General features: G+C 41.9%; 1 protein-coding gene across 7 annotated transcripts in view; it reads left to right on the top strand.

Moving 5' to 3' along the window:
* ZC3H12C (zinc finger CCCH-type containing 12C) overlaps positions 1-27,798 on the top strand; it is an 88,143-nt gene that overhangs the window by 16,480 nt on the left and 43,865 nt on the right. For 5 of the 7 annotated variants that reach the window (XM_086679179.1, XM_086679180.1, XM_086679174.1 and 2 more), the window contains exon 2: positions 20,983-21,734. In XM_086679179.1, the coding sequence (XP_086535305.1) occupies positions 21,055-21,734 (680 nt within the window). In that variant the 5' untranslated portion in view covers positions 20,983-21,054. The other 2 variants (XM_086679178.1, XM_086679177.1) reach the window with 2 other exon arrangements.

Below are 27,798 nucleotides of genomic sequence, written 5' to 3'. Positions count from 1 at the left end.
GACCCTAGACTCAGAGTGCAGGTAGCTGTTTAAAGTACGATTTTGGAGAAACACCAGGAATCCGCTTGTTAGGAGAAATCTCGCAGAATTGATGCTGCGACTTTGGTCGAGGGAGGCAGTTTTCCTGCTGGCCTGGGCGGTGGGCAAGCACGTGCCAGGCTGGCAGCTGCAGCTCGGCCTGGAGACCACCCCGTGCCGCGAGAGCACCTGAGGGAAGCCGGGGCAGGTGGAGAAAGCACTTTGGAGCTCCTGGGTGACAGCCAGCAGCCAGACTGCCAGTTTGGCAAGTGTGCTGCTGGGTGCTGAGTGTTGGGCCCGAACGCTCCTGCGAATAAACAGGTAGATCAGCAGTGTTTATTACCCACCTTGGTAGCAAATGAGCACTTAGATTCTTTGTGCATTTCAGTAGATTGGGTACTTCTTTGATGATCAGCACCTAATCCAAGCAGGACAGTTCAACGTGGATTCACGTTTGATCGAAATAATTTTTCTTGTCACCACGTGCTAGCCTCGGACTCGATTTTGTGTGTATTATCTCTACAGAAATTATCCAAACTGGAAGATAAGATAAAGAGGTGAGTTACTTATTTTAGAAATACTAGTTCAGAAGACTGATTAATCTGTACGCTTGCCAAGTCTTTGCTTCACAGTAATGTAGCTTTTTGTTTACCAAACCAAATGGGTTAGGAGTCTCTTGGAAGAGTGAGGAACGGGATAAGCTGACCCTGCCCTCCCTGCACCCTCTGTTCTCTGTGCACATGCGTGCACACGCGAGCAGGGAGGAGGTGAGGTGCGGGGGCGGGGTAGGGGGGCTGAGGACCCACAGTGTGCTCATGCTGTCACGTTTCACCGGCTTTCATCAGCTTCCCCATCTAAGTAGTCATTTGCTCTAATGAGCTGTCCTTTCACCCCGTCCTCCAGAATCCTTCTCACTTAGATGTGTGATGACTTCTTGAATTACACAAGCCTCCCAGCGCCCCCAGTGGTCTGTCTTTGGGAGTTTGGGGTTTGGGTGGGGGAGGGACTGAAGCAGCAACATAGGGAGTCTGTAGGCGCGGCATTAAGCCCCAGGTGTGGTGAGGGCTGCTCAAGAAGGTGGAAGATGTGTTAGAAAAGGAGGCAGGAGAGCCACAAAAAACAAGCCCCTGCTCCTGAGTTTCTTGCCGGGAGAGGCTTTTTCTCTCTCGCCCCCTGGCAGTCCTGGCCCCCTTGGTCGCACAGAAGCAGGGACAGCCTGAGAGTTGGGGTAACGTTAACAGGCTTGTAGTTGTTCTCATTCACTCATACACAGATGTGCGCACCCTTTCTCTCTCTGCCCCACTGACTCCATTCTCCTGCCTTGTGCTTCTTAAAGAGGAGAAACCTCATCCTTCTCCAACACGCCCCCCACAGTCTCTTTCTGCGTCTTATTCCTTGCCTGCCGCCAAACTTCTCAAAAGGATACATGTGCTGTCCTTTCCTCTTCACACACTCTGTGGCTGGGAGTTGTAACCTGTGGCCTGCGGTTCCCCGGGGGACCCATGGGCAGAACACGGGCCTTTTGTCATGTTGGGCGGGAGGAAGTTTACGTCTTTGTGTTCCTGGATCTCCTATATTCCTGATATTCAGCGTTTCCCCCGATGGTGAATGTAAGCAATAAACCCGATATCAAGAACAGCCTACCTGACTTTGTCACCCGTAGAAATTGCAAACGTGTCCCTCTCTGTTTCAATTCAGGTAGATTCTCTGAAATGCCTTTTTCACTGTTAGCTGCAAAATCTCGGTCCGTGTCAGGTCTGCCTCTGCATCTTGTTCTTTGGGATGTATGTTTTTATTTTACGTATTTACCAGCACTTCTTTGAAAAGCGATCTGTAGACTTCATTAGCCCGCGAAGGGGAGGTCTGGCACGCTCGGAAAAAGCATCTGCCGTCCACCCCTCTCTCCGTCGCCCTGGAGTAGCTCCCTGCGAGGCCGCTAACCGCCTTAACCCAGTGTCCTCAGCCTTTTTGCAGGGGATGTGTGCCATTCGCTGCCCTCGATTTTTTAATATTTTACTTCTTCTTGGTCTAGACCCATTGGCTCTAATTGAGATAATATATCCTGTTTGTTTCTTTTCTTTTTTTCTGTGTAGCTTTAGATACCTGTCACCATTTGCTTGGCCTATTATAATACCTTCCTGACATGTCGTCTTTGAGTTTCTTTTACCCCCCTCAAAACCAATGCAGCTGGAGTGATCCTAAAATGTAGTTAGAAACACATCATTCCCATTGTCAGAAACCTTCAGGGGCTCCCCATTACCTTTCTAAATTGTGGGAAGAAACAGACCAGTCCCTTTAAAAAATTTTTAATTCCCGTATAGTTAACATGCCATGTAGTATTCATTTCAGGTGTAGAATATAGTGATGATTCAACACTTCCATACATCACCCAGTGCTTATCACAAGTGCCTCCTTAATCCCCTTCACATATCCCCCCCCCCCACATACGCCCCCATCTACCTCCAATCTGGTAATCATCAGTTTGTTATCTGTAGTTAAGAGTCTTTTGCTTGGTTTGTCTCTTATTTTTCCTTTGTTCATTTGTTTTGGTTTTTTTTAATTAAAAAAATTTTTTTAATGTTTATTTTTTGACAGAGAGAGAGAATGAGCAGGGGAGGGGCAGAGAGAGAGGGAGACACAGAATCTGAAGCAGGCTCCAGACTCTGAGCTGTCAGCACAGAGCCTGATGTGGGGCTCAAACCCACTGGCTATGAGATCATGACCTGAGCTGAAGTCAGACACTCGGGCAACTGAACCACCCAGACACCCCCATTTGTTTTGTTTCTTAAATTCCACATATGAGTGACGTCACATGGTACTGGTCTTTCTCTGACTAACTTATTTTGCTTAGTATTTTACTCTCCAGCTCCATCCATGTTGTTGCAAATGGCTAGATATTCTTTTTCATGACTGATACTCCAGTGTGTGTGGGGGGGGGGGGTAGACATATTTATTCATCAGTAAGTGGACACTTGGGCTCTTTCCATTTTTGGGGGGGTGGGGAAATACCCACTAATGAAATTAGTGGGTCATAGGGTAGCTCTGCTTTAACTTTTTGAGGAACCTCCATTTGTTTTCCATGGTGGCTGTACCAGCTTACATTCCCACCATCAGTACATGAGGGTTCCTTTTTCTCCACATCCTCGTCAACATTTGCTGTTTCGTATGTTTTTCATTTTAGCCATTCTGACAGGTGTGAGGTCGTATCTCACTGTGGTTTTGATTTGTATTTCCCTGTCGATGAGTGATGTTGAGCATCTTTTCATATGTCCGTTGGCCATCTGGATGTCTTATTTGATTTGGAGAAATACCTATTCAGGTCTTCTGCCCACTTTTTAAATTGGATTATTTGGTTTCTGGGTATTGAGTTGTATAAGTTCTTCACATATTTTGGATACTAACCCTTTATCAGATACGTCATTTGCAAATATCTTCTCCCATTCAGTAGGTTGTCTTTTAGTTTTGCTTCCTTCACTGTGCAGAAGCTTTTTATTTTAATCTTGTCCCTATAGTTTACTTTTACTTTTATTTCCCTTGACTGAGGAGATACAGGTAGGAAACTGTTGCTGTGGCCCATGTCATAGACATTACTGCCTGTATTCCCTGCCATCATCACTGTTTAAAAAAAAAACCTTCAATAGTTTCCCAGTACCAAAGTTGAAACTCTAGTATGGCCTCTTTCTGGCCTCTTCTACGGCAGTAGAATTAATCAAACAGCAGTATTAATCACACAGTGTTCTGCATATTTTATTATCTGTCACATCTCTGGGCCTTCGATCCTGTTCTCTGGGCAAAAATCCTTTCTCCTCCCACCTTACCTTGCTCACCACCTTCCCCCCAGCCACAGACACATACACCATAGTCTGGGTGGGACTGATATCACCATCTGTCTGTACTCACCTCTCAGAACCTTCTCAAATCATAGCCAATGTCCTTGTCTCTTGTACCCTTATGTGTTAATAGCATTAATTTTGACATACCCTCTACTACACAGATGGTCATTTATCGGGTCTCCCTAGTACACCTTTATATCCCTTAGGGAGCACTTGTATCTATGTTTATATCGTCTCTCATCTTCGCTCAGCATTATCCCTTTGTCACAGCGGGTTTTAAATACACACTTGCTGAGTGAGCACGTGGACTCCTGGAACCCAGATTTAAGCTCTCATGCAGTGTGGTTGGGTGCTCACGGACGATGCTAGTTCCCCGCCTTTCATCAGAGCATTACTTCTTAAATGTATAAATGAAATGTGATCAGCTGCCTAACTTCCATAAAAATGCCCTAAGAACCGAGGTGCTCCATAATTAATGATGTTACTATCGATAAAATCCCTCAGTCATAGGAATTCTTTCTTTTCATAAAAGATTTTGTTCAATAGCAATTATTTAAGGGAAAAATTATCACAGCTTTAATTGTTCAATAGTTAATAACTTCTAGGTCTTAGGAGAAAGCTAACTCTGAAAAGTGAAGCAATTTATTACTTTAGGAAAGTTCTGTGGAACTTTTAGGAAATTAAAATGTTAATGAAATTGTGAGAGAGGTGGGAGGGGATCGCCTTGTCTAGAGCCATTTATTTCACAGCCCACCATCTAAATTGTTAAACTGAAGGAAATGTTTTCTTATTTTCTACAAGAAAAAAAAAAAAATCCTTGTTTCCTTTCAGGTGCCTCTCATTACTTCTAATTATGCTTCCATTTTCTCCCTCATCCGTTTACTCCTGCCCACCTTCATGCCAGTGTTTTTCTTCTGAATCACTGACTCCCAACCACCTTTATCATCATGTTCCCTTTTGGCTTTCCCTCAGCATCTTGTAATTATTTTCACTGGCCGAGATATCATGACCCTTCAATCTTCAGCTTTTCTTACAAAAAGCTTGGGTATGTTTGGCTTTTCCAAACTAAATGTTTGGAACTAAACTAAACTAAGTGTATTAAGTCATTTGATCTGTATAACAACCCTGTGCTGTTGGTGGTATTGTCCCCATTTTCTGGTTGATGAAACTGAGAGCAATGGAATAACTTGTCCAGGTTACTCAGTTGTTGGAAGAGGGCATGGTATGGTGTTGGTTTTTATATTCATAAATTAGGAGGTCAGCCTCTTTTTCTTTGGACCCTATGGTGGAACAAACTCTGCCCTGGAATTTATAGTCAAGGTTCAGGGACGTGGTTCAGAATAGCACTAAACCAGACCTGTAGAAATAGTGGTTCCTCTATCGGAAAGCATGGCCCACCCAGTCTAGTCAGGCACTCTCTGGTACACTGACCGTATCCCTTTGCTAACAGCAAAATTGTGCCCAAATATGGCAAAGCAAATACTTAAGGAAAGTGACAACACAATCTTATATTTGATTCAAAAATTCTTGGGGAAATGTAAGCATATATAATCCACAAAATGTAATTGTGTTTCTATATGAGACAATCTATTAATATAATTCATAATGTTAGTAAGCCAAAGAAAACAGTATGATCACTTTAACATATTAATGCAATCCACATTCCTGATTTTTTTCTCCGTATCTTTCATGTAGGAGGAAAATGTATTTCTATAAGTGATTTTTCAAAGGCTCTATATAGTGTGATGTGTATATGTATAGTTGTATATAAACAAAGAATTGCATATAGCTCACACTTGCTGAATGCTTACTATGTGCCTGACACCATTCCAAGTGTTCTATATTAGCTCATTTAAATTTCAGAGCAACCATATCACATCTTTTTTTTTTTCTATTGAGAAAAATGGGGCCTGGCGTGGTAAATAAGCTCAAGGTGAGGGATTATGTGTTGTATATCTGTATGTGTGAACACCACCTAGCCGGCAGTCCATATATGCTTAATAATAAACTCCCAGAGGCATTCCCATCAGTATTGGGAAAAACACAAAATAGCCATTGTTATCTAATAATACAGTGTAATTAGACAAAAGGATGGAGTAAGAGATCTAAACATTGGTAAGAAAGAGGCCATGTGATGATTTTACGTTATTGTATGTATCTGGAAATCCCCAGAGCCTCAGGGAGACACTGATGGAAACATGCGAAGTTCACGGAGGTACCTAGTTCACTGAAGTTTTATGTGAATAAAATAATATTTTAGACACCAACAATAACTAGTCAGTAAATATAATGACAGGAGAAAAACTTCATTCACAGCAGCAAGAACAAAAGCAAAACATTTTAAGACAAGCTTAGTAAGAAGTTTGTCTTTTGTGAAGAAATCAATTTTTTTTTTTTGCTGAGGTATAATTTACAGTCAATATCGTATGAATATTAGGTGTACATCTTAGTATGTTCATACATTACAAGATGATTCCCATGAAGAGTGTCATTACCAGCTGTCGCCATACAAAGTTATTACAGTATTCTTGACTCCACTCCCTAGGCTGTGGATTACATCCCCGTGGCTCATTTATTTTGTAATTGGAAGTTTGTACCGCTTAATCCCTTTTTTTTTTTTGCCCCTCCCCTGCCCCCCCCCCCGCCGCCGCCCCTGCCCCTCGTAACCACCAGTTTGTTTCCTGTATCTCTGCGTTTATTTCTGTTTTGTTCATTTGTTTTGTTTTTTAGATTTCATGTATAAGTGAAATTCTATGGTATATTTATTTTTCTGAATTATTTCACTTAATCTCTCTAGGTCCATCCATGTTGTTGCAAATGGCAAGATCGCATTTCTTTTGATGGCTGAGTGATATGTGTGTGTACCAGATCATTCTTGATTCAACAGTTCAACAAATCAGCAGTACTTTTTAAGCAAGTCCTACTATAGCACAGTCTCCCTCCAATTACCAACAGCTTTTTGATTAAAATCTGTCAAAACGGTTCTAAAGTATCTGCATGTACATGTAAAAATAGCCAAGAAGAGAATAAGAAGATGAGAAAAAAAATGTAATTGGGGCACCTGGGTGGCTTAGTTGGTTAAGCGCCTGACTCTTGATCTCAGCTCAGGTCTTGATCTCAGGGTCGTGAGTTCAAGCCCCACATTGGGCTCTGTGCTGGGCGTGAAGCCTGCTTAAAAATGTAATGATAGAAGACTTGCACATTCAGGGTCCCCAATATACTATCAGTCTACAGTCTTAATATATGGTATAGGCACAGAAATAGAAAAAAATCAATGGAACAGAACTGATAGTAAGTAAGCCCAAGTTTACAGGACATTAGTATAAAATAGGGTCCTATCACTCCCATCTCAGATTAAAAGCCAAGGCCTTAGTGTGACCTCCAGTCTTGCTTCTCACCGTAGGGTCAGTGGGCCAACAGCCATGGCCTCAGCTGTGAGCTTGTTAGGATGCAGTATCTCAGACCCCAGCCCAGACTTCCTCAGTCACAATCTTGAAGATGTTCATGGTGCAAATGCTATATAAAGTGTGTGAGGCACTGCCTTTTAGAGCTCCACTTGACCTGGCTTCTTATGTGGGTCCCTTTCCGTCCTCATCTTCTCAGTCCTCCCCCTGCTCACTTGCCACCCGTCCTGCTGGCCATGTTGCTGTTCCATAAACACACACTCCTGTCAGGCTTTTGTACTAAATCTTCCCTCTTCCTGTGCACATTTTCTTTGCTGTCTGTGCAAATATCACCTTAGCAGAGAAGCCTTCCCTGACTGAAAGTTTCTTTATAGCCTTTTCCATCGCCTGACATTTATGTATTGTATATATTCTCTCCCTGTCCCCCAGCCAGGCTACACAGTAAGCCTGGGGAGAGAAAGGGGCTTCCTTCATTCCTACTATCTCCCCAGCACCTGCACCTCAGAGGTGCTCAATTACTGAGTGAAACTGGCATTAAAAATACCAGTCCTAAAGGTTCTGAGGAGAGGGAGAAGTTACACTCAGCTCTTATTCTTCATCGTACTTTTGTAAAGTTGCTGCAAGTCCTGAACCATTGCTCCTAGAGGAAATAGAGGAGTAAGTTCCTGTGAGCCTCCAGTCAAAACACTTCCATGGACCAATCAACACATAAACCGGTTGCCAGTGTGTTGCTGTTTAAAGACTTTTTTAAAAAATGTTTTAACATTCACTTTTGAGAGACACAGTATGAGTGAGAGAGGGGCAGAGAGAGAGGGAGACCCAGAATCAGAAGCAGCTCCATCCGGGCTCTGAGCTGTCAGCACAGAGCCTGACGTGGGGCTCATAGTCCCAGAGCACGAGATCATGACCTGAGCTGAAGTCAGATGCTCAACCAACTGAGCCACCCAGGCACCCCGTAAAGACTTGTTATTTCATATATAGTGTTGGTTCGTTCACCCACACCGACCCCACGGCCAGCAGTGCTTGAGGCCGGGCCTACCTGGGGCGTGTGCTTTATATGCAAGGCCTTCCTGCGCTTCAGGACACTGGACAGCGCTTGAGCGCCGGGCTGGAGAGCCATTTAAACTGCAAATCCAACAAAAAGCACAAGATGCAGAAGACCCAGCAGTAAATAGTACTTTTCAGCAGCCATGTTGACAGTAGGAGAGCTTGAAGGAAGAGGCACAGCCTCACTAAGTTCAGCCTCAGCTGGAATGTGCCTCAGGCAACTCCGATTTTCCACCTCTCCTCACACAGGCCCGCCAAACGGCTTTGAACGAGTATGAATTTGGAGGGAACAAATATTTCTTTACCAGGAGGCAGATTTGCAAACACAGAATCTGCCAGTAACGAGGACCACCTGTACATCAGTCTTTCAATAAATATGTATTGTGTTTCTCTGTGCTCTGCTCCTAGAATGATCTACCACTCAAACATTTATCAAGTCCTGGCCATAGGCCAGGCCCTGTGCAAAACTCAAGTCCTCCAAAGATAAATTTAACTATGTTCCAGGAAAGGTTTCTGCAGATTTGGGGCTTAGCTGAATCTTCAGTAGTAATGGGTAGGATTTTAACACGTGAAGCTGTGAAGAAAAGGTGTTTTAGAAGAAAAAACCTGTAAGTCACTAGCCATTTTAAACTTGGGTACCCATTAGACACACCTGGGCTATCGCCAGTTCAAAATAAATAAACAACTAAACCTCTCTAGGCATGAGATTCTGGCATCCATATCTTTTAAAACCCCAGATGGTTCTAGTGTGCAACCAAATTGAAAGAATCATTGCTTTATTTAAAGCACTTAAACTCGTGTTTGGGAAGAATATAGGTTATGTGACGGGAAGATCAAATCAATCTGGAAAAGGGATTTTGACCCAGGTATTGAAATGCTGTCATTTCTTTATTGCATATGTCTTGAGTGCCTATTGTATGTGGAGCACTTGGCGGGGTACGGGGGATCCATCAGCCAGACCCCAGGAGTCCCTGCCGTGCTAGAGTTGACAGACGCTGTTGGCAGCTGTTGAGGGTGATTCACATTCTAAATTTAACTTCTTATAGTATATGGTGATTGGTATGGAGGAGTCTTGTCAGGGAGGCTCATAAATCTAAATTTAGTATCTAAATGATTACATCTCTCTCTTATGGAATAGAACTCTGTAGAGAAAAATGTTATGAACTCCTGTGCCGATTTCGCTCGGCAGCGTCTAACACAACCGTTCGGTTGGCTAGCCTCTCCGTCTTGTTCAGTTTCTTGAATACCAGGACAGTTGGCTAAAGTCAGTAGTGCAGTACTTGGAAATCACTGGCGTGAGGGCCTTATAGGGCACTAGCTCCAGCATTTCATGTTCCCGTCTTAGAAGAATTGGTATGTCAGGAACTTTTTCTATCATGACTATTAATGAGAATTTCGATGGAATTCTTAATAAAGAACTTTGGTTGGGTCATAGTTGGTTTGTAGTTACTTTTGTGTCATTTTCTGCATCCCATGCTTTTCTCTCCCCAGTTCCTTTCTACTCCGGTCACTCTTACACACTCTTCTGGGCCATTCGTAAGATCAGACTTCATGACAGAGCTTTCTTTTAATTCTGTCTGATAGTTATTCTTTATAGCCTGACTCTGTCACTTTCACTTTTCAACAAAGCTCTTGACCATGCAGTGTTTGAATTAGTTTGCTGCGTGGAATTATTTAACACCTAAAGAACCAGACCCATGTCCGTCCTCCACTGGGATGCACAGGCCGCAGGTACCGTGTTGTACATGAACGAGTACACAGTGGGTGGAGCGGGGGTAACGGCAGAGACAGTGGACGATAGGGGCCCCCACAGCATCAGGAGAGAACAGTTCTGACTAGGCTTTGATAATGAGGTTGCAAATATTGTCATTACTGTAAGAGGTAAGGTGTCATCAGGTTGTCCTAATTCGGAGAATGTCTTACCTGTATTTTATATAAAATTACACACTTTGGGTCAGCTTTTCTTGAGAGTTTCAGTTATATTTAATGTAATTGTGTATTTTAATATGGATGATATCAGGTGATTTCTGCCTCTTTTAAAATCATTTGTGGCCTTTTATGCCTATGAGTTTTCTCTCCCTTTACTCCCTTTTACATTAGCCGCTTTAGGAACCTGTGACGTGAGCATTCAGGATGTCATTTGTACTCACTGAGATTTTCTAAAATTCCTTGTTCCTTGATTATTTACAAGTTTGATAAGAATTGAAGATCATCTTAAAGTTTTTTTCTATTCATCTTTGAGAGAGAGCGAGAGAGCGTGCGAGTGGGGGAGGGGCAGAGAGAGAGGGAGACACAGAATCCGAAGCAGGCTTCAGGCTCTCAGCTGTCAGTACAGAGCCCTATACAGGGCTCAAACTCACAAACCGTGAGATCGTGACCTGAGCCGAAGTCGGACACCTAACCGAGTAAGGCACCCAGGCACCCCGAAGAGCATCTTTTTAAAGACTTACTGCTTAATGAATTTTCGAAAATACTGAATAAGAAGTTAATACTGGGAAATAATTGAAGCCTTACACTGTGGAGTATGTTGTCACTTAAAATGACTGCAGAAAAATTTTGCTTTTAGTCTACTGGGAAGAAATAACTGTTTTTTGTGTATTTGCTATTTGTCTCTGAACCCTCTTAGTGATGTAGCACTGAAAGATTGTCAGACCCTTAGAATTTTGATATTGAGGGACATTATCTTCCCTCTTTTAAAAAAAATGTTAACATTCATTTTTGAGAGAGAGAGAGAGAGAGAGAGAGAGCATGAGGGAGGGAGGGGCAGAGAGCAGGAGACACAGAATCCGAAGCAGGCTTCAGGCTCCTAGCTGTCAGCACAGAGCCTGACAAGGGGCTCGGACCCACAAACTGCAAGATCACGACCTGAGCCGAAGTTGGAAGGTTAACTGACTGAGCCGCTCAGGCGCTCCTTATCTTCCCTCTTATTACGGGACTTTTTCTTATGTAGAACTTTTTTTTTTAAGTTTATTCTGAGAGCGAGCATGCCTGTGCATATGGGAGGGAGAGGCAGAGAGACAGAGAATCCCAAGTAGGCTCCACACTGTCAGTGTGGAGCCCAGTACAGGGCTCAGTCTCATAAACCGTGACATCATGACCTGTGCCGAAATCAAGAGTCAGATGCTTAACCAACGGAGCCACCCAGGTGTCACAGAATTTTTTCTTTTTTAAAAAAACGTTCCCATTATATGTGTTTTAACTGTAGTCTGACCAGAGTTAATTTACCTAAGTCTTCATACCATTTTTTGTTCCCCTTAATAGCTCTTGATAGCAAAAGCTTCTGTTGAATGTTGTTTGAGGGGGTGTTTTTCCTGCCTTAGTTCTGAACCAAGTGAGAAATAGACAAAGGAGCCAGACACATGGACATCAAAATAGCCTTTTTTTTTGGTGGAACCATGGCAGAGCCCAGCTTGGAGGGCTTGATAACCTTGAACGTCCAGACTAGAAAGCTTTAACCACCCAGTCTGGGGCAGTGCTGGGGAGCAAGGCAGCCGTGTACTCTGTCCGTGGGCAGATGCCCAAGGGAAAAGGGCAGAGGAAGGGGCCAGGCTTTGCTTACAAAATTCTTCTTCCCAGACTCCCCCACCAGATCAGTCCTCCTCCAGTGAGGAGGCAGAGGCCAGATGGAGTGTTGTACCCAAGGAGGCCACTGTAGTTGGGAAGTTGAAGCCAGAGCAGGAGACACCAGGAAAAGACCTCTCATCACAGAGAGGCTGATGTGCCCTCAAGCCACCGCTGCCTTGGATGTTGACAGCAGCCTCAGTGGCAGAACCAGGGCTACAGGAACACTGCAAAGAGCTGAGGGCTCTGGGAGAAGCTCACCCTGTCATGAAAGAGAAATAAAACTCGCCCACGAGCGCTTTCGTTCACATGCTGGTACCGATTGATTTTGCTTCATTCTCTTACCCTGTGTGTGTAGATTAGGTTTTTGTGGGTTGGTTATTTTGTTTCTTAGTTTAATTCTCAAAAATTAGAGAAGAGTTTTGGCTGAAATTTTAACCTCTGAACCTTTGGGAGACAGTTGGGAAAATGTGACATGGTAATTTCACTTCCATGGTGTTAGGATCAAGGAAGATCGTGTACTTTGGGAAACAAATCCACATTAGGGGGAAGGTACTGGGAAGCGGGCTTGTATCACCAGTGATAAAGAGAATTGATTTCCAGACATCAGCATCAGAGCCCACGTGTTCACATTCAGACTTGAGCAAACAAGGTCCTAACATTAGACACCCCCTTGGCATTGACAGATTTCCGCGCGCTCCCCAAATTACAAATGACACCTGCCTTGTTTTTTCCTGTCTTAGCCGCAGGCCTGCTCAGCCCTGGTTTGCGACGCCCCGGAGAGAGCCCAGTGCAGCTGTTTGTATTGGCTTTGGGGTGGGGCGTGGCGGGGGGGGGGGGGGGGGGGAGGGCGGGCAAGTGGACCAGGCAGTGCCTATGACTAAGAAAGCCAGACGGGCTTTTCACCTACAGATGTTTTAATGTGCTTAACATTATCCAATACTAGCAACCAAGATAGTCTAAATACCCCAGCAGGATCTGATTAGCTTTTTCAGATCACTGCCTTTATTTGCTGTTTGCAAAAAAGCTTAATCCAGTGCTAGAGATCAGGCTCCCTGCTGAGCCCTTGGGTAGTTTTCTCTCATTCTTTGTGTTCACAGTGGCAGGAATTAGTGAGAAGATTCCTCCTCCTCCTCCTCCTGAATTAAAGCTATAAAGTAGTAACTATAGTAGCAGGGGATAAAGAGAAGAAAGGAAACCCAGGGGAAAAGAGAGGACTTTCTATTCATACTAAAGAGTTTCCTTTTTATACACACAAAAAAGTTTTAATATGAATTCATAAATATTGACCTGTCTCTCTGAGTGCATAGCTTAGGTTTTATTAGGGTTTAGTTGTAACTACTTTGCTTTCGTGTGTGTTATATTTTTTATTTTTTATCTTGCTAAATCAAACTCCATTTTACCAAAAGAAGTACATTTGCTAACCATCCTAGTGGCCTTGATTTATGTTTCTTACTCCTTTTGCTCATGAAATTTTAAAGAGAAATACCACCACGTCACTTTTAAAACATTTTTTAACTTTCTTCGCTTCTGTTACATTCATATGCTTACCCAAGACATAAAGTCTAAACTCTGTGTAATTTACCTTATAACTTGCAGTAAACTATGTTAGAGATGCTTTATCTTTAATGCGCTTACAACATTAGACCATAGGCTCACCTAACTGCAGAAACATTACCGTAAATAACCCTTGGCAGAAAAAGAATGGTTTCTGCTTTAGACCTAATAATTACACTTAGTTAGAAAATATTTCCACAGATTTTGAACTTTTCTAACATTTGGGAATGATATACCTTAATAAAATAGTAAACTCTTTGGAGAAAAAATATAGACAGTGATCTAAAAAGTATACTCTGTGTTTTTATTTTATTTCTGATAACAGGACTTTTTCAGGCTTCTGGTAGGCATAAGGAATGTTTTCTTCAGTGAGATAACTGAAAATTTGTAACTGTATGGAGTAGGCCTTCCTCTTGGGTTGTAAATAGAGAAAATCTCATTGACACTTGAGTGGACACAGTAAGGGCGTGGCCAGGAGTCCCAACTGGCACTTTTCCCCCAAGTGTTCACAAATGACCCTAACGGAGAGTAGCTCCAGTATTTGTGATTGGTTTCTATCGTTAGGGGTGCTTTAGCCAAATTTTACATCTTGGCTCTCATAATGATACAATGATAAATCCTAGGCTGTGCATAATTCAGCCTGTATCAGAAAGTCGAATTTTAGTAGCAGCTCCTGCTTTACCTGGAGGAGAGTGAAAAGTGGGTGCGTGCTTGTGTGGGCGGGTGGGGGCGCGAGCTCACAAAAGTAGGTGGTGCGTTGGAGGTAGGTTTCCTTTAGCGGGGGGGGGGGGGGGGGGGGGAGTATTTTCACAACACCTGAGGGGTTGTAAATTTTGGTTGAACTTCTTTAATTGAGGCCACTCAGGATGAAACTGCAGCCCTCAAAAGCATGTAGTGGTAGCATTGTAAGTACTGCATTCTGGAAGTTGGAAATAAATCTGGGGTAACAAGCTTCCTCCCCGAGGAGGTCCATTTTGGTCATTCTTCCCCCCATATTTCTTCTTCATAAAGTTAACTTGTTCCTGAGCTGGAATTTGAGCTGAAATACAAATCCCTTTAACAGGTGTAATAATGTTGTATATTAGAACATAATGAAAGCTTTTATTTAATGAGATGGGTGAGTGGAATCCGTAATAAAAGAGTTTTACGTGGCGTTGCACATGTGTAAGGTGAGCCGTGCTGGCGATTTTAGGCTGAACGTAAGCAGTTTTGTCTAAATGTATAGTTTGGATGACACATTTGGCACACAGTTGGACCACACTCGTTTCGTCTTCCCACACTACAGGACTAGTGAACTCACTTTTTAAAATTCTGTGTGTAAGCTCTTATCGCTCCCCCTCCCTTTTTTGTCTTTTTATTGGCCTTGCAACAAACGAACCAATACCTAAAAATATTTTGGATTTCCCAGTGTTTCCAGGGAAATCGTTTGACTGTAGCCTTCTGTCTCATTTCACTAGTCACTCATTTATTAAAGAAAGGGATTACTGCAGTAGGGAATCGCTGCTTTGACACACTTCATTTTCTTTATTTCTCAAAACCCCAAAGCTAATAGACTGGAGTGGAGCCTCAACTTTTTGGAAACATGCAACTCTGACTACTTGAAAATAGAATTGGTTTCTTTGTTTGGTGCATGAAAAGCAAGGAGGAAAAGCCGAAGGCCGCCCAAGCCAGGTGTTTCTTGTTGGCAGCCTGCTGCCTAATGACTCCGCTCCCAAAGAGCAGCTGCCGGCGAGTGGCCTTTGTCTGGCCTATTGTTGCCCGCACACCCCTCGTTAATACACACGCTGCCCGGGGCAGGCCCCGGGAATGACATCAACTCGCTTATGGTAGGAACCTGCGAACCTGACGCAGGGAGCCGAGCTTGGCCCGCATCTGCCCAACTAATTGTGAGCTCCCGCGCCGTGATTGGCTGTCCCTCCACTCGCTAATCGGTTCAGCCAAGACATTGCCATTGCATCTGTCCAACCATTCATTGTTCTTCCTGGCTGCCTGCACGTCTGCGGCTACCACTGTGTTAAGGAGTTCCCGCTGAAGCTGCTGCAGAAACGTCTTTGTATTTTCCTGCCGCCGTGAGTATCTGCGCTACTTAATGCCTGCCTCCCAAGTTCAACTTGGCTAAATACCGAGAGTATTGACTTGAACTTTGTAGAAGAGAGGATACGCCTCAAACGAAAGCCTACAAATTATTATGGAGTGCCAAAATACAAGATCATTCTCTCCGTAAAATACGTGCAGCAGATCTTTTACAGGTTTATCTTCTGGAGTCCGATCAGTCATTACAGCCTCATGAACGTTTGCAAGGCGCTGCGCACGGCACGTGATCATTTGGTAGTTAAAGATAAGTGATGATCACATGTTCTGATATTTTGACAAACAATGAATTAGGATTTTATCTTGTCACATTCTTAGGTTCCTTAAAGTGTCACTGTCAGACTTAGGTGCTCTAAGCTGATAGTAAGATATGATCGATTTTCCTACTGTCCTAAAACTCTAGCTTGGGGAGATGGACCGATGCACAGGTAGATGTTTCAGAGAGCTTGCTGTAAATACAGTGACTAAGTGTTCACCTGCTCTGTCAGCGGTTTTTGATAGTAACATAGAGTTCTGATTTCTCCCATCTCTTTTTCCCTGCAGTGGTTTCAAACATTAGGCTGAAGATGTCGTTCCCATAACTATTGCTTTCACGAGTTGTGTAATGGGGAAAGGAGGAGGAGACAAAGACTTTCATCTATCAGTTGGGAGGGAAAGAGAGAGCATAAAGAGTTAAAAAGAGGTTTTCCTTTCTACCACATGCCCTATTGTGTGAACATATGCAGGAGTCTATTGAAAGTTTTCAGAAGATGGGCAGGCCACCAGTTGCTGGTCTCCTGCAGTTCTAGTAGACATCTGCTGCCCCAGAGCATTAACCAATCTGTTCAAAGGGACATCCTTCCTTTGTTAGCTAGAGGGATGCGGACAACAGCACTCACTGAAATACAATGGTAATTAAATACACAGAGACTACAGCAGTAGGTATTTATTACATATTCATTATTTTATTTTCATTGTTCTCATAGTATTACCATTTGGATAACAACCAGAACCCACTTTATGGCATTGTAACTTTACATTACAAACAAATAAATTGATTTAACTACTTTGTGGTCTAATATTCCGGATCTGTGAGGCTCTTTAGAATAAAAACAAAAACAAAAACTTTTTTACTGGATTTGAGGTGAAGGATTATCCAAGTCATCTAATGAGAACTTTCAAAGATCTCACCAAACGGGGGAATTCGTGTGTATACAACACATTTCTAGTAAATAACCGTTCTATTATAAACCTACTTTCAGCTAATAGAAAGTTTCTTTTTGACAATTAAAATAGTTACACTTCATCATCTACAAAATTAGCATGAAAATTTGGTTATTTTTCAACAAATAATATTATTTGATTTTTAATCTATTAGGCCTTTGGCAAAGAAAATTATTTCTGTGTCCAGGATAGTATCTGGACGGAAGCTATAGCTTTGTAAGTGTAGAAATCTGTGTTCAGACCATGATATTTTTGCCCAGTGCTTTTTGTATTCATGAATATAGTGTGTAAAGGCCAATTACAACAGATTCCTGATATAAAGCTTAAAAGTTAAGCCATATTTTTTGTAGTTTTTTGATAATGATGGGAGTATAAACGCTGACCTATTTTATGTGTGAAATTTTGTCTACGTTGCTTTTTCATGAACTGGGGGAAATTAGCCTTATTGGTTAATAGTTGATTAAAGGTGGTTTACCTATGTTTGCATCTGAGTACATGCAAACCTTAAAAGTCTAGTAAGCAATTTAGAATTAAGGAGAAAAGTATTTTCTGTCTTACATGTAATAAGAAATGTGATGGTATTGAAGTCTTTGCTGTCTTTTTCAACATTACATTGATAATTTTGAAGGCCCTGAACAAGAGTAAAGACCCTTTACTGTTCTTTGTCCTAAGATTTCTTGTAATAATTCCTTTAAGTTTTGTACATGACATGAACAAGTACTGCAGCCTATGAAAATATTTTTTCAGCTTTTAAATCTTAAGACTCGCCTTTAATATTTTATTGAATGATTTCAAGATCATTTGTGAAAAAAATTTTAACTGCCATATTAAGTCAGGGCAGTCTTTTACTAATTACGAATGGGTAAGGAAGCATTTCAGAGATGAAAGTTTTAAAAACCAAATGTTTGCCATTTGATCGGTACAAATAAGGCTGCTTCAGATTTGGATTATGTAGTGAAGAAAATCTGTGTGGCTTATAGGCCTGGTAACAACTCCTTTGCCCTTAAACTTACTGTTTCATATTTAGTCTGTTGATTGACAGAAACTAAAAATTATTTAACTGCTTGTTTAGGGAAGATGACGTTGGAAAATTCTGAAGTAACCAGTTGAAATATGGAACATGAAGAGAGAGGCCTGTCACTGTGGAAAAAAAGGTTCAGTGAGAATATTTGAAAAGAAAAAACTGTTTTGCCTAACAAAATAAAATGTTAGTTTTTTTTTTTAAAGTAGGGTAGATCAAGCTTACTTTTATCCTTAGTGTTAAAAATCATGTTAGCCCAGTTATCGTAAACTTTTTATTTAAATAGGATGTATAAATTACATGAGTGATTATAAGTTAAAGGTGTGTGATATTCACTGCATTTGTATACAGTTGCGTTTTCTGTGGTTTAATATTATAAAAAGTAAACTATTGGCAATCTCATTTTTTCTCCCTATTTTATCATTATAGCTGTAGAATAAAATTTAATAGAGCAGTTTTACATTGTGTCATGAACACTTTTTTAGATTAGACTGAAGTGATATAGAAAGATTTAAATATTTGTTTAGGGTGGATCATTTATGGTTTAAAAATCTTTACAGTATTGGTTTTCATTTCTTTGGAAAATGGGAAAATTCAGAATAATTTCACTTACTCTTTAAACATAACATTTCATTTCCCTGTTCCCCAGTGGCTGTGTTTTTGATAAAGTATTCATCTTTTCTGAAACTGTCCCAAAGGAGGACACTACTGCTCAATATTAAAATAATATCTCCTACTTCAAGTCAGGGATTGGGTCAGTGAGTCATTACCATGAAGAATTATCCCACAACAGCGCTTGTGCAGAACCCAAACTTTTCGGGGGAGATCAGCAGCGTGGCCCATTAAATACACTTCCTGCAGTCAGAACAGATTGCGGGGTTTACGGAACAATGATGTGGGAGCTTCCAGATTGGCCTGGCAGCTGCATTGTTCTCGGAGGGTAAACCAGACGCACTTAAGTCCCAGTCTCTTTTATAGGCTTTTGTTCATACCAAATTATTCTTTGACTGTGCTAGCATTCATGATGGCATGTTAAAAGAGTGCAGCTTAGCAACCAGCTTCTGGTTGCCAGGCAGCCCAGCTTCCAATAGGGTTTTCCTTGTTCGAGATACTTTTGGTGGGAGCTCTGCGAAGGCCACGGTGCAGATTTTTCTTTTAACTGTATCCCTTCATTAGGATTCTGTTGTGATTTGTTACTTGCATTATGGTGTCAGTATATTACAGTAGTTAATAAATCACTGGGTGTAAAGATGTGCTTTCAGAATCCCTTCCTTTAATTCTAAATAATTGGGCTCGTGCATATCCATATTAATAGGAAAAAAATGAAATAGATACGGCTCAGAGTTCTCCTAAAGAGTGTCTCTTTTTATCAGTTGTGCCGTCCCAGGCCAGGAGAACTTGCTGTTCCTTTAAGACTAATGAACGCTCTATTAATAGAACAGCGTTATCTGTCTTCTCGAGGGATAAAACCCGAAGAAACTCCTGTAGAAGTGTGTAGGAGTTCCACACGGAAGAAATGTTAAGTGTGTGGTTATCAAGCTAAAGATTCCATGTTCTGTTCTCTAGTATTTACCATACTTAATAGAATTTATTTCATTATGTGGAAATACTTCACTCTCTAATAAGTTCACCAAGTATGCATTCAGATGTTTGACTTCTTAGAAGAACACTTAGCATTTTTCTCTTAACATTTATATAATAGCTCCTTTCTAGTGTAAATAAGATGTTGAAGAGCTTTAGAATAAAATGTTTTTTACAATTTTCTTTTTTAGATTACTTAAATAGGTGTTTTATGACAGTCTCAAATTCAGCTACCCCTGCCTTACTAATCTCCCCAGATGGAACACTGGAATTGCCTTAATAAGTAAATTTACAGCCCTTGCACTGAAGCACAAGAACAGATAATTTTATTTTGCTAACCTGTTCCTGGTAGAGAAATAACAATGATTCCCAATGACTTTAAGGAAAACTAGTAACACAGCAAAAGCATTTAAAATTTTTTTTTTTCAACGTTTATTTATTTTTGGGACAGAGAGAGACAGAGCATGAACGGGGGAGGGGCAGAGAGAGAGGGAGACACAGAATCGGAAACAGGCTCCAGGCTCTGAGCCATCAGCCCAGAGCCTGACGCGGGGCTCGAACTCACGGACCGCGAGATCGTGACCTGGCTGAAGTCGGACGCTTAACCGACTGCGCCACCCAGGCGCCCCAGGAAAAGCATTTTAAACAGCAAAGCATTCCTGGGGGTGGCAGGGGAGGGAGTAGCAGAAAGGATGACTTTTTAGCGAAACATAGATAATGGTGAACTAATTATCTGATATAATACAGAGAGATATTTTCTTCTGTAAAATGCAGGAAATTAAGATAACGGTCAGTGTACTTAACTGTATGCTGCTAATTTTATGAGAACGATTTCATTTCTGCGCTTTCTAGCAATGTGCACAGAATAAAAAAGAGCTCTTTTCCCCTGGAGTGAAGTAGATGGTAGTGTCCTTGACAGTAAGGGTGGCGTATCATTAAGATTTGTATTCGTTACTATGTTCAGCAGTCACAAAATAAAGATTGTTAGGACAAAACTGTTCATCTCCTAAACGGAGTAGGATTCACTCTGTAATTATTTCATTCTTTGTTGGCCGTTGTACAATTGTGCTTTTACAGCACACCCCCTAAATTTTTTTTGAAATGTCTTTAGGTTGTTGTTAAGCTTGATCCAAATTAACGTCAATTTTTCAATTACAGTAAAGTTAATGTTTTCCTTTCTCTCCGTATGGCTTTCTCTTTAATCTTTACAAATGTTTATGAACTCTTTTAGAGAACTTGTACACAACCTATCCTGGTATATCTAAAACATGCTTTGGGGTAATGTTCTAGGTGTCGCTCTGGAAACATTGGCCTTTCTGACAGTGGAAAGGTCTCTTCCGTAATGGTCGAGAAGCATCATGACAGAGTGGGCGAAGCATGGGTTTGGGAGTCGGGCAAAACTGGGTAGAAAAAAATCCAGTTCCACTGGTTATTTTCTTTGTCACCTCAGAGGGATCGCATGGCATTCTAATTCCTAACTTCTTCATCTGAAAAATGGGGCATGATGCCATCTTGGGCAAAGGTGTTCCGCGGGATGAGAAGACGTAGGTAACTGCAAAGTATGTATTCGGTATAGTTTGGTAATAAATAATCTTTCAACTTCTTCACTGAAACAGGAATGAAACTGTACATAAGAGATTCTAAATATTTTACATTTTTTCTCTAGGAATACGGGGTGCTTTGCATTCAGGAATACAGAAAAAATAGCAAAGTGGAGTCAAGTACACATAACAGCTTCATGGGCTTGAAGGATCATCTGGGGCATGACCTAGGCCACCTTTATGTGGAGAGCACTGACCCACATTTAAGTACATCTGTACCTTGGTCAATGGTGGAAAAGCCAACAATGGATAAAGTTAATTCCGGGAAGGAAGAGAAAGAGGTGTCTGAAGAGAATGTGAGCTCTGGTGACTCTGAAGAAAGCACAAATTCCGATAACGAGTCAGACCAGTCGAGAAGCATTTCAGCAGAGCCATGCTTATTAACCAAGACTCACAGACAACTGTGTAGGTCTCCCTGCTTAGAGCCTCACATACTCAAACGCAGTGACATTTTGCAAGACTTTAAACCTGAGGAGTCCCAGACTACCTCCAAGGAAGTGAAGAAACCCCCCGATGTGGTGCGAGAATACCAAACAAAACTAGAGTTTGCACTGAAGTTAGGCTATTCTGAAGAACAGGTTCAGCTTGTGCTCAATAAACTCGGTACCGATGCTTTAATCAATGACATCTTGGGAGAGCTCGTCAAGCTTGGAAACAAAAGTGAGGCCGAACAGACGGTTAGTACGGTCAACAGTCTAACGCGGGAAGCGCCTTCCCTGGAGTCTCAGCGGTCGGACTCTCCGATGCAAGAGCTCGTGGCGGATGACGGGGAGAACCTGAGACCCGTAGTCATCGATGGCAGCAATGTGGCCATGAGGTAAGTGCCAAAGTCTTCACTGGGTATTACTAAACCATCTTTGAGAGGTGTTCCTAGTGTCGTGACCACTTTCTCTTCTAATAGTCACTGAAGTCAAGGTTATTCTGCATCCCCACATTAGCTTATGTATTTTTTGAAAAATGTTTAATGTTCTCATTTATTTTTGAGAGAGAGACAGAGAGAGCAGGGGAGGGGCAGAGAGTGGGGGACACGGAATCCAAAGCAGGCTCCAGGCTCTGAGCTGTCAGCACAGAGACTGATGTGGGGCTCGAACTTGTGAACCGGGAGATCACGACCTAGGCTAAGGTTGGCCGCTCAAGCGGCTGAGCCGCCCAGGTGCCCCTAGCTTACATATTTGGAATCGCATCTCTTTCACTTTTCTTCCAGCTGCCAGGGGGCTCTGCCAGTTCTCCTCCCGTTCATCCTTAGATACAGACCCTCTTTCCCCAGATACATGTCTTTTTGTTCCTCATCCGGCTAAATTACTGTGGCGTAGAAATCCATGCGTATTCCTGGTTGAGTGTTGACCACTAGTTTTAAACGAAGAACTTGACTGTGATAATATTCAACAATTTTGGAATCTAGTCAGGTAAACGGTCTACTTCTAGGTAAAGGCAAATAATCCTAGGGGGAAACACCACTTCCTTTAGAAAACTGTTTATATTGATTTGGGAACAAATCAAAGTTAGAGTTTCAAATTTTTTTGTTTCACTTAAGAAATGTAAACTCAAAAATAATTCCTTACAAGCTGGGGATAAAAAAGCCAAAGCGAAACTTCTAATGAAATTCTTTCTATGAATTTTAAGAACTCAAAATTTTAAGTGCATCTAAATTCAATTAGTGTAAAGTAAATAACCCCCAATGTTCAGAACACTATGAGGCTTATAAAGATGTGTAAAGGCATTGATTCTTTCAGAGAGCTTAGCATTTCACACATGGTTTCTTAAAAAGTGATCTGAGGATACCACAGAATCGTCGCAGAACTTATTAGAAATGCACATACTAGACCAGTGCTGTTCATTGGAAATGCACTGTGGGGCATGTGCATCATTTAAAATTTTCTGGTACCTACATCAAACAGTTAAACAGGTAAAATTAACATGGATGGTATATTTTATCTAGGCTTATAGACCCCAAATATCCTTTCAACATGTCATTGATAACGTTATTAATTAGGTATTTCGCCTTACTCTTTTGATACTGAGTCGTAAAGTCGGCTATCTTACACTCACAGCACGTCGCCGTTCAGACGAGCCTTACTTCAAGTCCTCAAGGGCCACCTGGAGCTGGTGGCCACCATACTGGGCTATGTAACTCTAGAGACCTGCCGGCTCTCCACGCGGACTGCCCAAGTCCAGACCCAGGTGCAACTCACACATCTCCTTGTGTAACGAATATGCCAGCTACCAAGAATGTGTACTGACATTTGAGAAGCACTGTTTTTAGCGGGTGAGGGTGAGGACTTACACACAGGGTATGAGAAGGACCAATTTGTAAGCCTCAAGATAACCTTCTCAGGTAGGACCAGCATTATCTTTCTTTCAGTTATAAGCCAATGAGACTTGCAGGATTTGAACTGCTCCTCCCAGGTAAAGCATAATTCAAACCCATGTATACCTGACTTCGAAGTCTGTACTCTTTTTATCGGATAATGAGAGATAAAAGCAAGTTGAAAAGGTTCAAGTCAGGCCTTCTAAGGCCTTGAGTGCCAAGCTAGAGAATTTAAACTTGACCCTGATCCAAAGATAATTGAAGATTTTTGAGAAGAGGACTATAAGAGTACAGTTGTGCCTTAGACTGTTAATCTAGCAGTGATGTTTAAAGTGGATCATAGGGACACCTGGGTGGCTCAGTTGGTTAAGCATCCAACTTCAATCACTTCTCAGCCTTTTGGCTAAGGTCAAGTGTAGTGTCCAACTTCAGCTCAGGTCATGATCTCACGGTTCGTGGGCTCTAGGTCTGTTTCGGACTCTGCGCTGACAACACGGAGCCTGCTTGGGAGTCTCTCCCTCTCCCTCTCCTTCTGTCCTTCCCTGATTCCCACTTTCTCTCAAAATAAATAAACCGGAAAAAAAAGAAAGTGGATTATAGGAGGTAGATCAATGTGGGTGCAAACAACCCTTTCTAATGGAATAAAGAGGGCCTGAAGTGGCATAGAAGTATGAAGTGTACATACGGCCTTGAGAAGGCTTTCAGTAAAATAACCTACTGTTTAATCTTTCCCGAATGAGTTTTTTTTCCTTGTAAAAATCCAGAACTAGCGAACAATTACTTTAGCAGAGTGATCATTTGTAAGGTCTAAACATCATGAAATCTCCAGGGGAGAGCCTAACGAATGAAGGTTCTGGAGGGTCACCTGTAACTATAGCCAGATATGACAATCACCAGGGCAAGTCTTGGGCTCTACGCTTGGAGAATCTGAATGAACGGGGCTGTGGTAGAGCCCACATCATCATATATTTTTGAAGGGTGAAGGTATTTCGGATGTATAGCCAGTGTCAAAAATCACTCAGCATGAGGGGGCGCCTGGGTGGCGCAGTCGGTTAAGCGTCCGACTTCAGCCAGGTCACGATCTCGCGGTCCGTGAGTTCGAGCCCCGCGTCGGGCTCTGGGCTGATGGCTCAGAGCCTGGAGCCTGTTTCCGATTCTGTGTCTCCCTCTCTCTCTGCTCCTCCCCCGTTCATGCTCTGTCTCTCTCTGTCCCAAAAATAAATAAACGTTGAAAAAAAAAAATTAAAAAAATAAAAAAAAAATCACTCAGCATGAAATGTGCATATTTACAGATCAGGAAGCAGAAGAAAGTGATAGTTCAGGGAAAGAGTAGTGTGAAAAGCACAACTGTTAGAAAAAAGTAAAATGCTAGAAAAACCAAGGATGTACTAATGCCGTCAAACTCGAAGAAGAGCAGGCTTTAAGGAGAGAGATTAGAGGACACGACAGCCAGGAAGTCACTGTCTTCAGGAATGCCACATGGCATTAAAGATCGAAGCCCGGTTACAGGGATGCCAAGGAAAGAAGCAATGGGGGTGTCTGGCTGGCTCAGTCAGTAGAGCACGTGACTCTTGGTCTCAGGGTTGTGACTCCAAGCCCAGCAGTGGGCATAGAGCCTACTTGAAAAAAGAAAAAGGAAAGAAAGAAAGCAATGAAGAACTACAGCTAGGTCAGTATTGTAGAAAGTTGACAGAGGAAGTGGAAAAATAGGATGAAGGAATGTTGGGGCAGGATTTTGTTTCGTTTTCAGTTTAAGAATGAACCTAGATAAGGAGGGGGTGGGAAAGAGAGTCTCCACAAGAGACGAAGACAGTAAGACTAGGACGGTTTGGCCTTCAGACCGAACCAACTGCCAATTCTGACGGAGGAAACAAGAAAGGCACAAGTGGAGTATTTGGCGTTAGAGGGGAACGCGCTTTTAGAGAGGCGCAAAGGGCATGAGATTTATAAAACCTGGAGCCCGCAGAAATGAATTTCCGAGATGGGTGTCCTTTAGATAAATGATGTCACAGTTGGGTCAGCCTCACATCAACTCATATGACCCAAACCGGCTCCCAATGGAAATGAAAGGTACTTGGATGATGGAAAATTTACGTAAGACTCTAAACTTTACTTCTCCCACATGGTGCAAATTATCCACAGGAAAACTGATTCAAAAATAGATGGCATAATGAAGGCATTTGAACAATCTATTCTTACATAATTATGAAAACAAACGTCTACCCCCACACCCTTTTGGCACCCCCCTGTATCGCTTGCTGTAAAGACGGGACAGTGCAGATTCTGTTCTCCTCTCCGTCATATATTTTAATCTGACACTTAAACGAAAGTGCTTCAGGCATTTCAGGACAGAACAGGTTGACAGGAAATTTTTATTATAGCAGAATTATACTGTCAGTCACAATAAAATGTTGTACCACGTCCATAACTTTGAAAGTGCCAGAACTCATGAAAATTCATAGTAAACTTTCATATTCTGCCATTTATAAGATCTACATAAAGTAAAAAAAGTCATTTAAAAATACATATCTACTTCAGATTCATAATCTTATTTTAACAGAAATGTAGATAGATTTCATCCATGTCATGTCTCATAAAATATAACATGGTCTTTTCAGATTAATTTCCCACTCATGATAAGTTAAGCAAACCTATTATATAATAAACTCATACACAAAATAAGTAAATACAAGCATGAGTTAAGAATAGAGTACTATTTTATTTTCTTTCTGATCTCTGAGGCAGAATGATTCCATATATAAGATGAGTATATTTTAGTTTCATTTAAATGCTAGCTATAGAAGTGATAGAAAATGATTAGATAGAAGTTAAAGGTAGAAAAGCCAGGGCATTTTTATTGAAATTGCCAAAGGAGACTTTTAAAAAAATTAGTTCTCGGGGCGCCTGGGTGGCTCAGTCGGTTGAGCGTCCGACTTCAGCTCAGGTCATGATCTCACGGTTGGGGGGTTCGAGCCCCGCGTCGGGCTCTGTGCTGACAGCTCAGAGCCTGGAGCCTGCTTCGGAATCTGTGTCTCCCTCTTTCTCTGCCTCTCCCCCGCTCGCATTCTGCCTCTCTCTCGCTCTGTCTCTCAAAAATAAATAAAAATTTAAAAATTTGTTTAAATTAGTGCTTTACATACCACTTTTGTGATTCTGAATTGTTAAAACTTTCCAGCCCCACTTTTCAGAACTGAAAAAGGGGGAAGTCTTACGGGCTTGTTATTAGACTTAAAGGTAATTAATACTGGGGCGCCTGGGTGGCGCAGTCGGTTAAGCGTCCGACTTCAACCAGGTCACGATCTCGCGGTCCGTGAGTTCGAGCCCCGCGTCAGGCTCTGGGCTGATGGCTCAGAGCCTGGAGCCTGTTTCCGATTCTGTGTCTCCCTCTCTCTCTGCCCCTCCCCCGTTCATGCTCTGTCTCTCTCTGTCCCAAAAATAAATAAACGTTGGGAAAAAAAAAAAAAAGGTAATTAATACCAAGTGCCTGGGATGTAATAGGTGTTCAGTAATTACGCTTACTGCATTAGCTCTAGCTTCTAGATTTCAATCCAGAATATAGTAACTCATGTAATGAATACTTTGTTATCCCAGGGTTTTATTTAAGTGTTTAATAAGCATAGCAATTTAGCAGTCCATTTTGTTCCTATGATTTATAGGAATATTTTAATTTTTGCCTTAATTTTATATCGGTGGTTTTCTGTGATGATTTCTACAGTTTCATAAAGGAGCCTTGGATCTTAGATCTGGGTGCCTTCAAAGTTGCACAGAGACAAGCCGCATAACCAAGATAGACCCCAGAGTCCAAGGTTGCAGGGGTCCTACTGTGTTGCCTTGGAGGGAGCATGCTTCTACTTCCCGTTGACCAACATGCTTTATTTTCCTTTATGTTTATTTATTTTGAGAGAGAGAGCGAGAGCACACGTGTGCATGAGCAGGGGAGGGGCAGAGAGAGTGGGAGAGAGTCCCAAGCAGGCTGCATGCTATCAGTGTGAAACCCAGCTCGGGGCTCAAATTCATGAACCGTGAGATCATGACCTGAGCCAAAATCAAGACACTGAACCAACTGAGCCACCCAGGCGCCCCTGATTAATATGCTTTTTAAAATGCGCCACATGGATAGAAGTTCTGGGTAAGTCTGTTGAATAAACAATTCACCAAAAATTGACAGTTCCCCAGAACTTACTGTAGCATAATTTGTGATACTATTTCACTGCTAAGTATGGAGGACGTCAGTGTGTTAAAATAGAAAGGTGAGCTAAGTTTAGAGAAAGCCCTAAACTTTTGCATATAAAATAGTAAGAATTCAAAACCTGTTGGGTTTCTGAAATATGAAACAGAGTGAAAGTTATACTGAGTGGAGCTGGAGTAACAAATCCTGACAAAAAAGTGCGGTTGGTTTTAATTCCTTAAAAAAAGAAAATCCCTCTTTAGTAATTTAGCAAATTGGTCATTCAGTCAATAGGCCTCTTTCCTTAATGGGACAGATACTTGATAATGTAGATATTCCATGAAATGTATGCCTCAGAAATAAAGCATGATTATTATTTATCATATTTCTGAAACTAAATTCTTA

This window comes from Puma concolor, chromosome D1 (assembly GCF_028749965.1).
Source record: "Puma concolor isolate L17-30 chromosome D1, mPumCon1.1.hap2, whole genome shotgun sequence".
Classification (NCBI taxonomy): Eukaryota; Metazoa; Chordata; class Mammalia; order Carnivora; family Felidae; genus Puma; species Puma concolor.
Note: the sequence above shows the minus strand (reverse complement) of the source record. Positions and strands in the feature narration are given on the sequence as shown.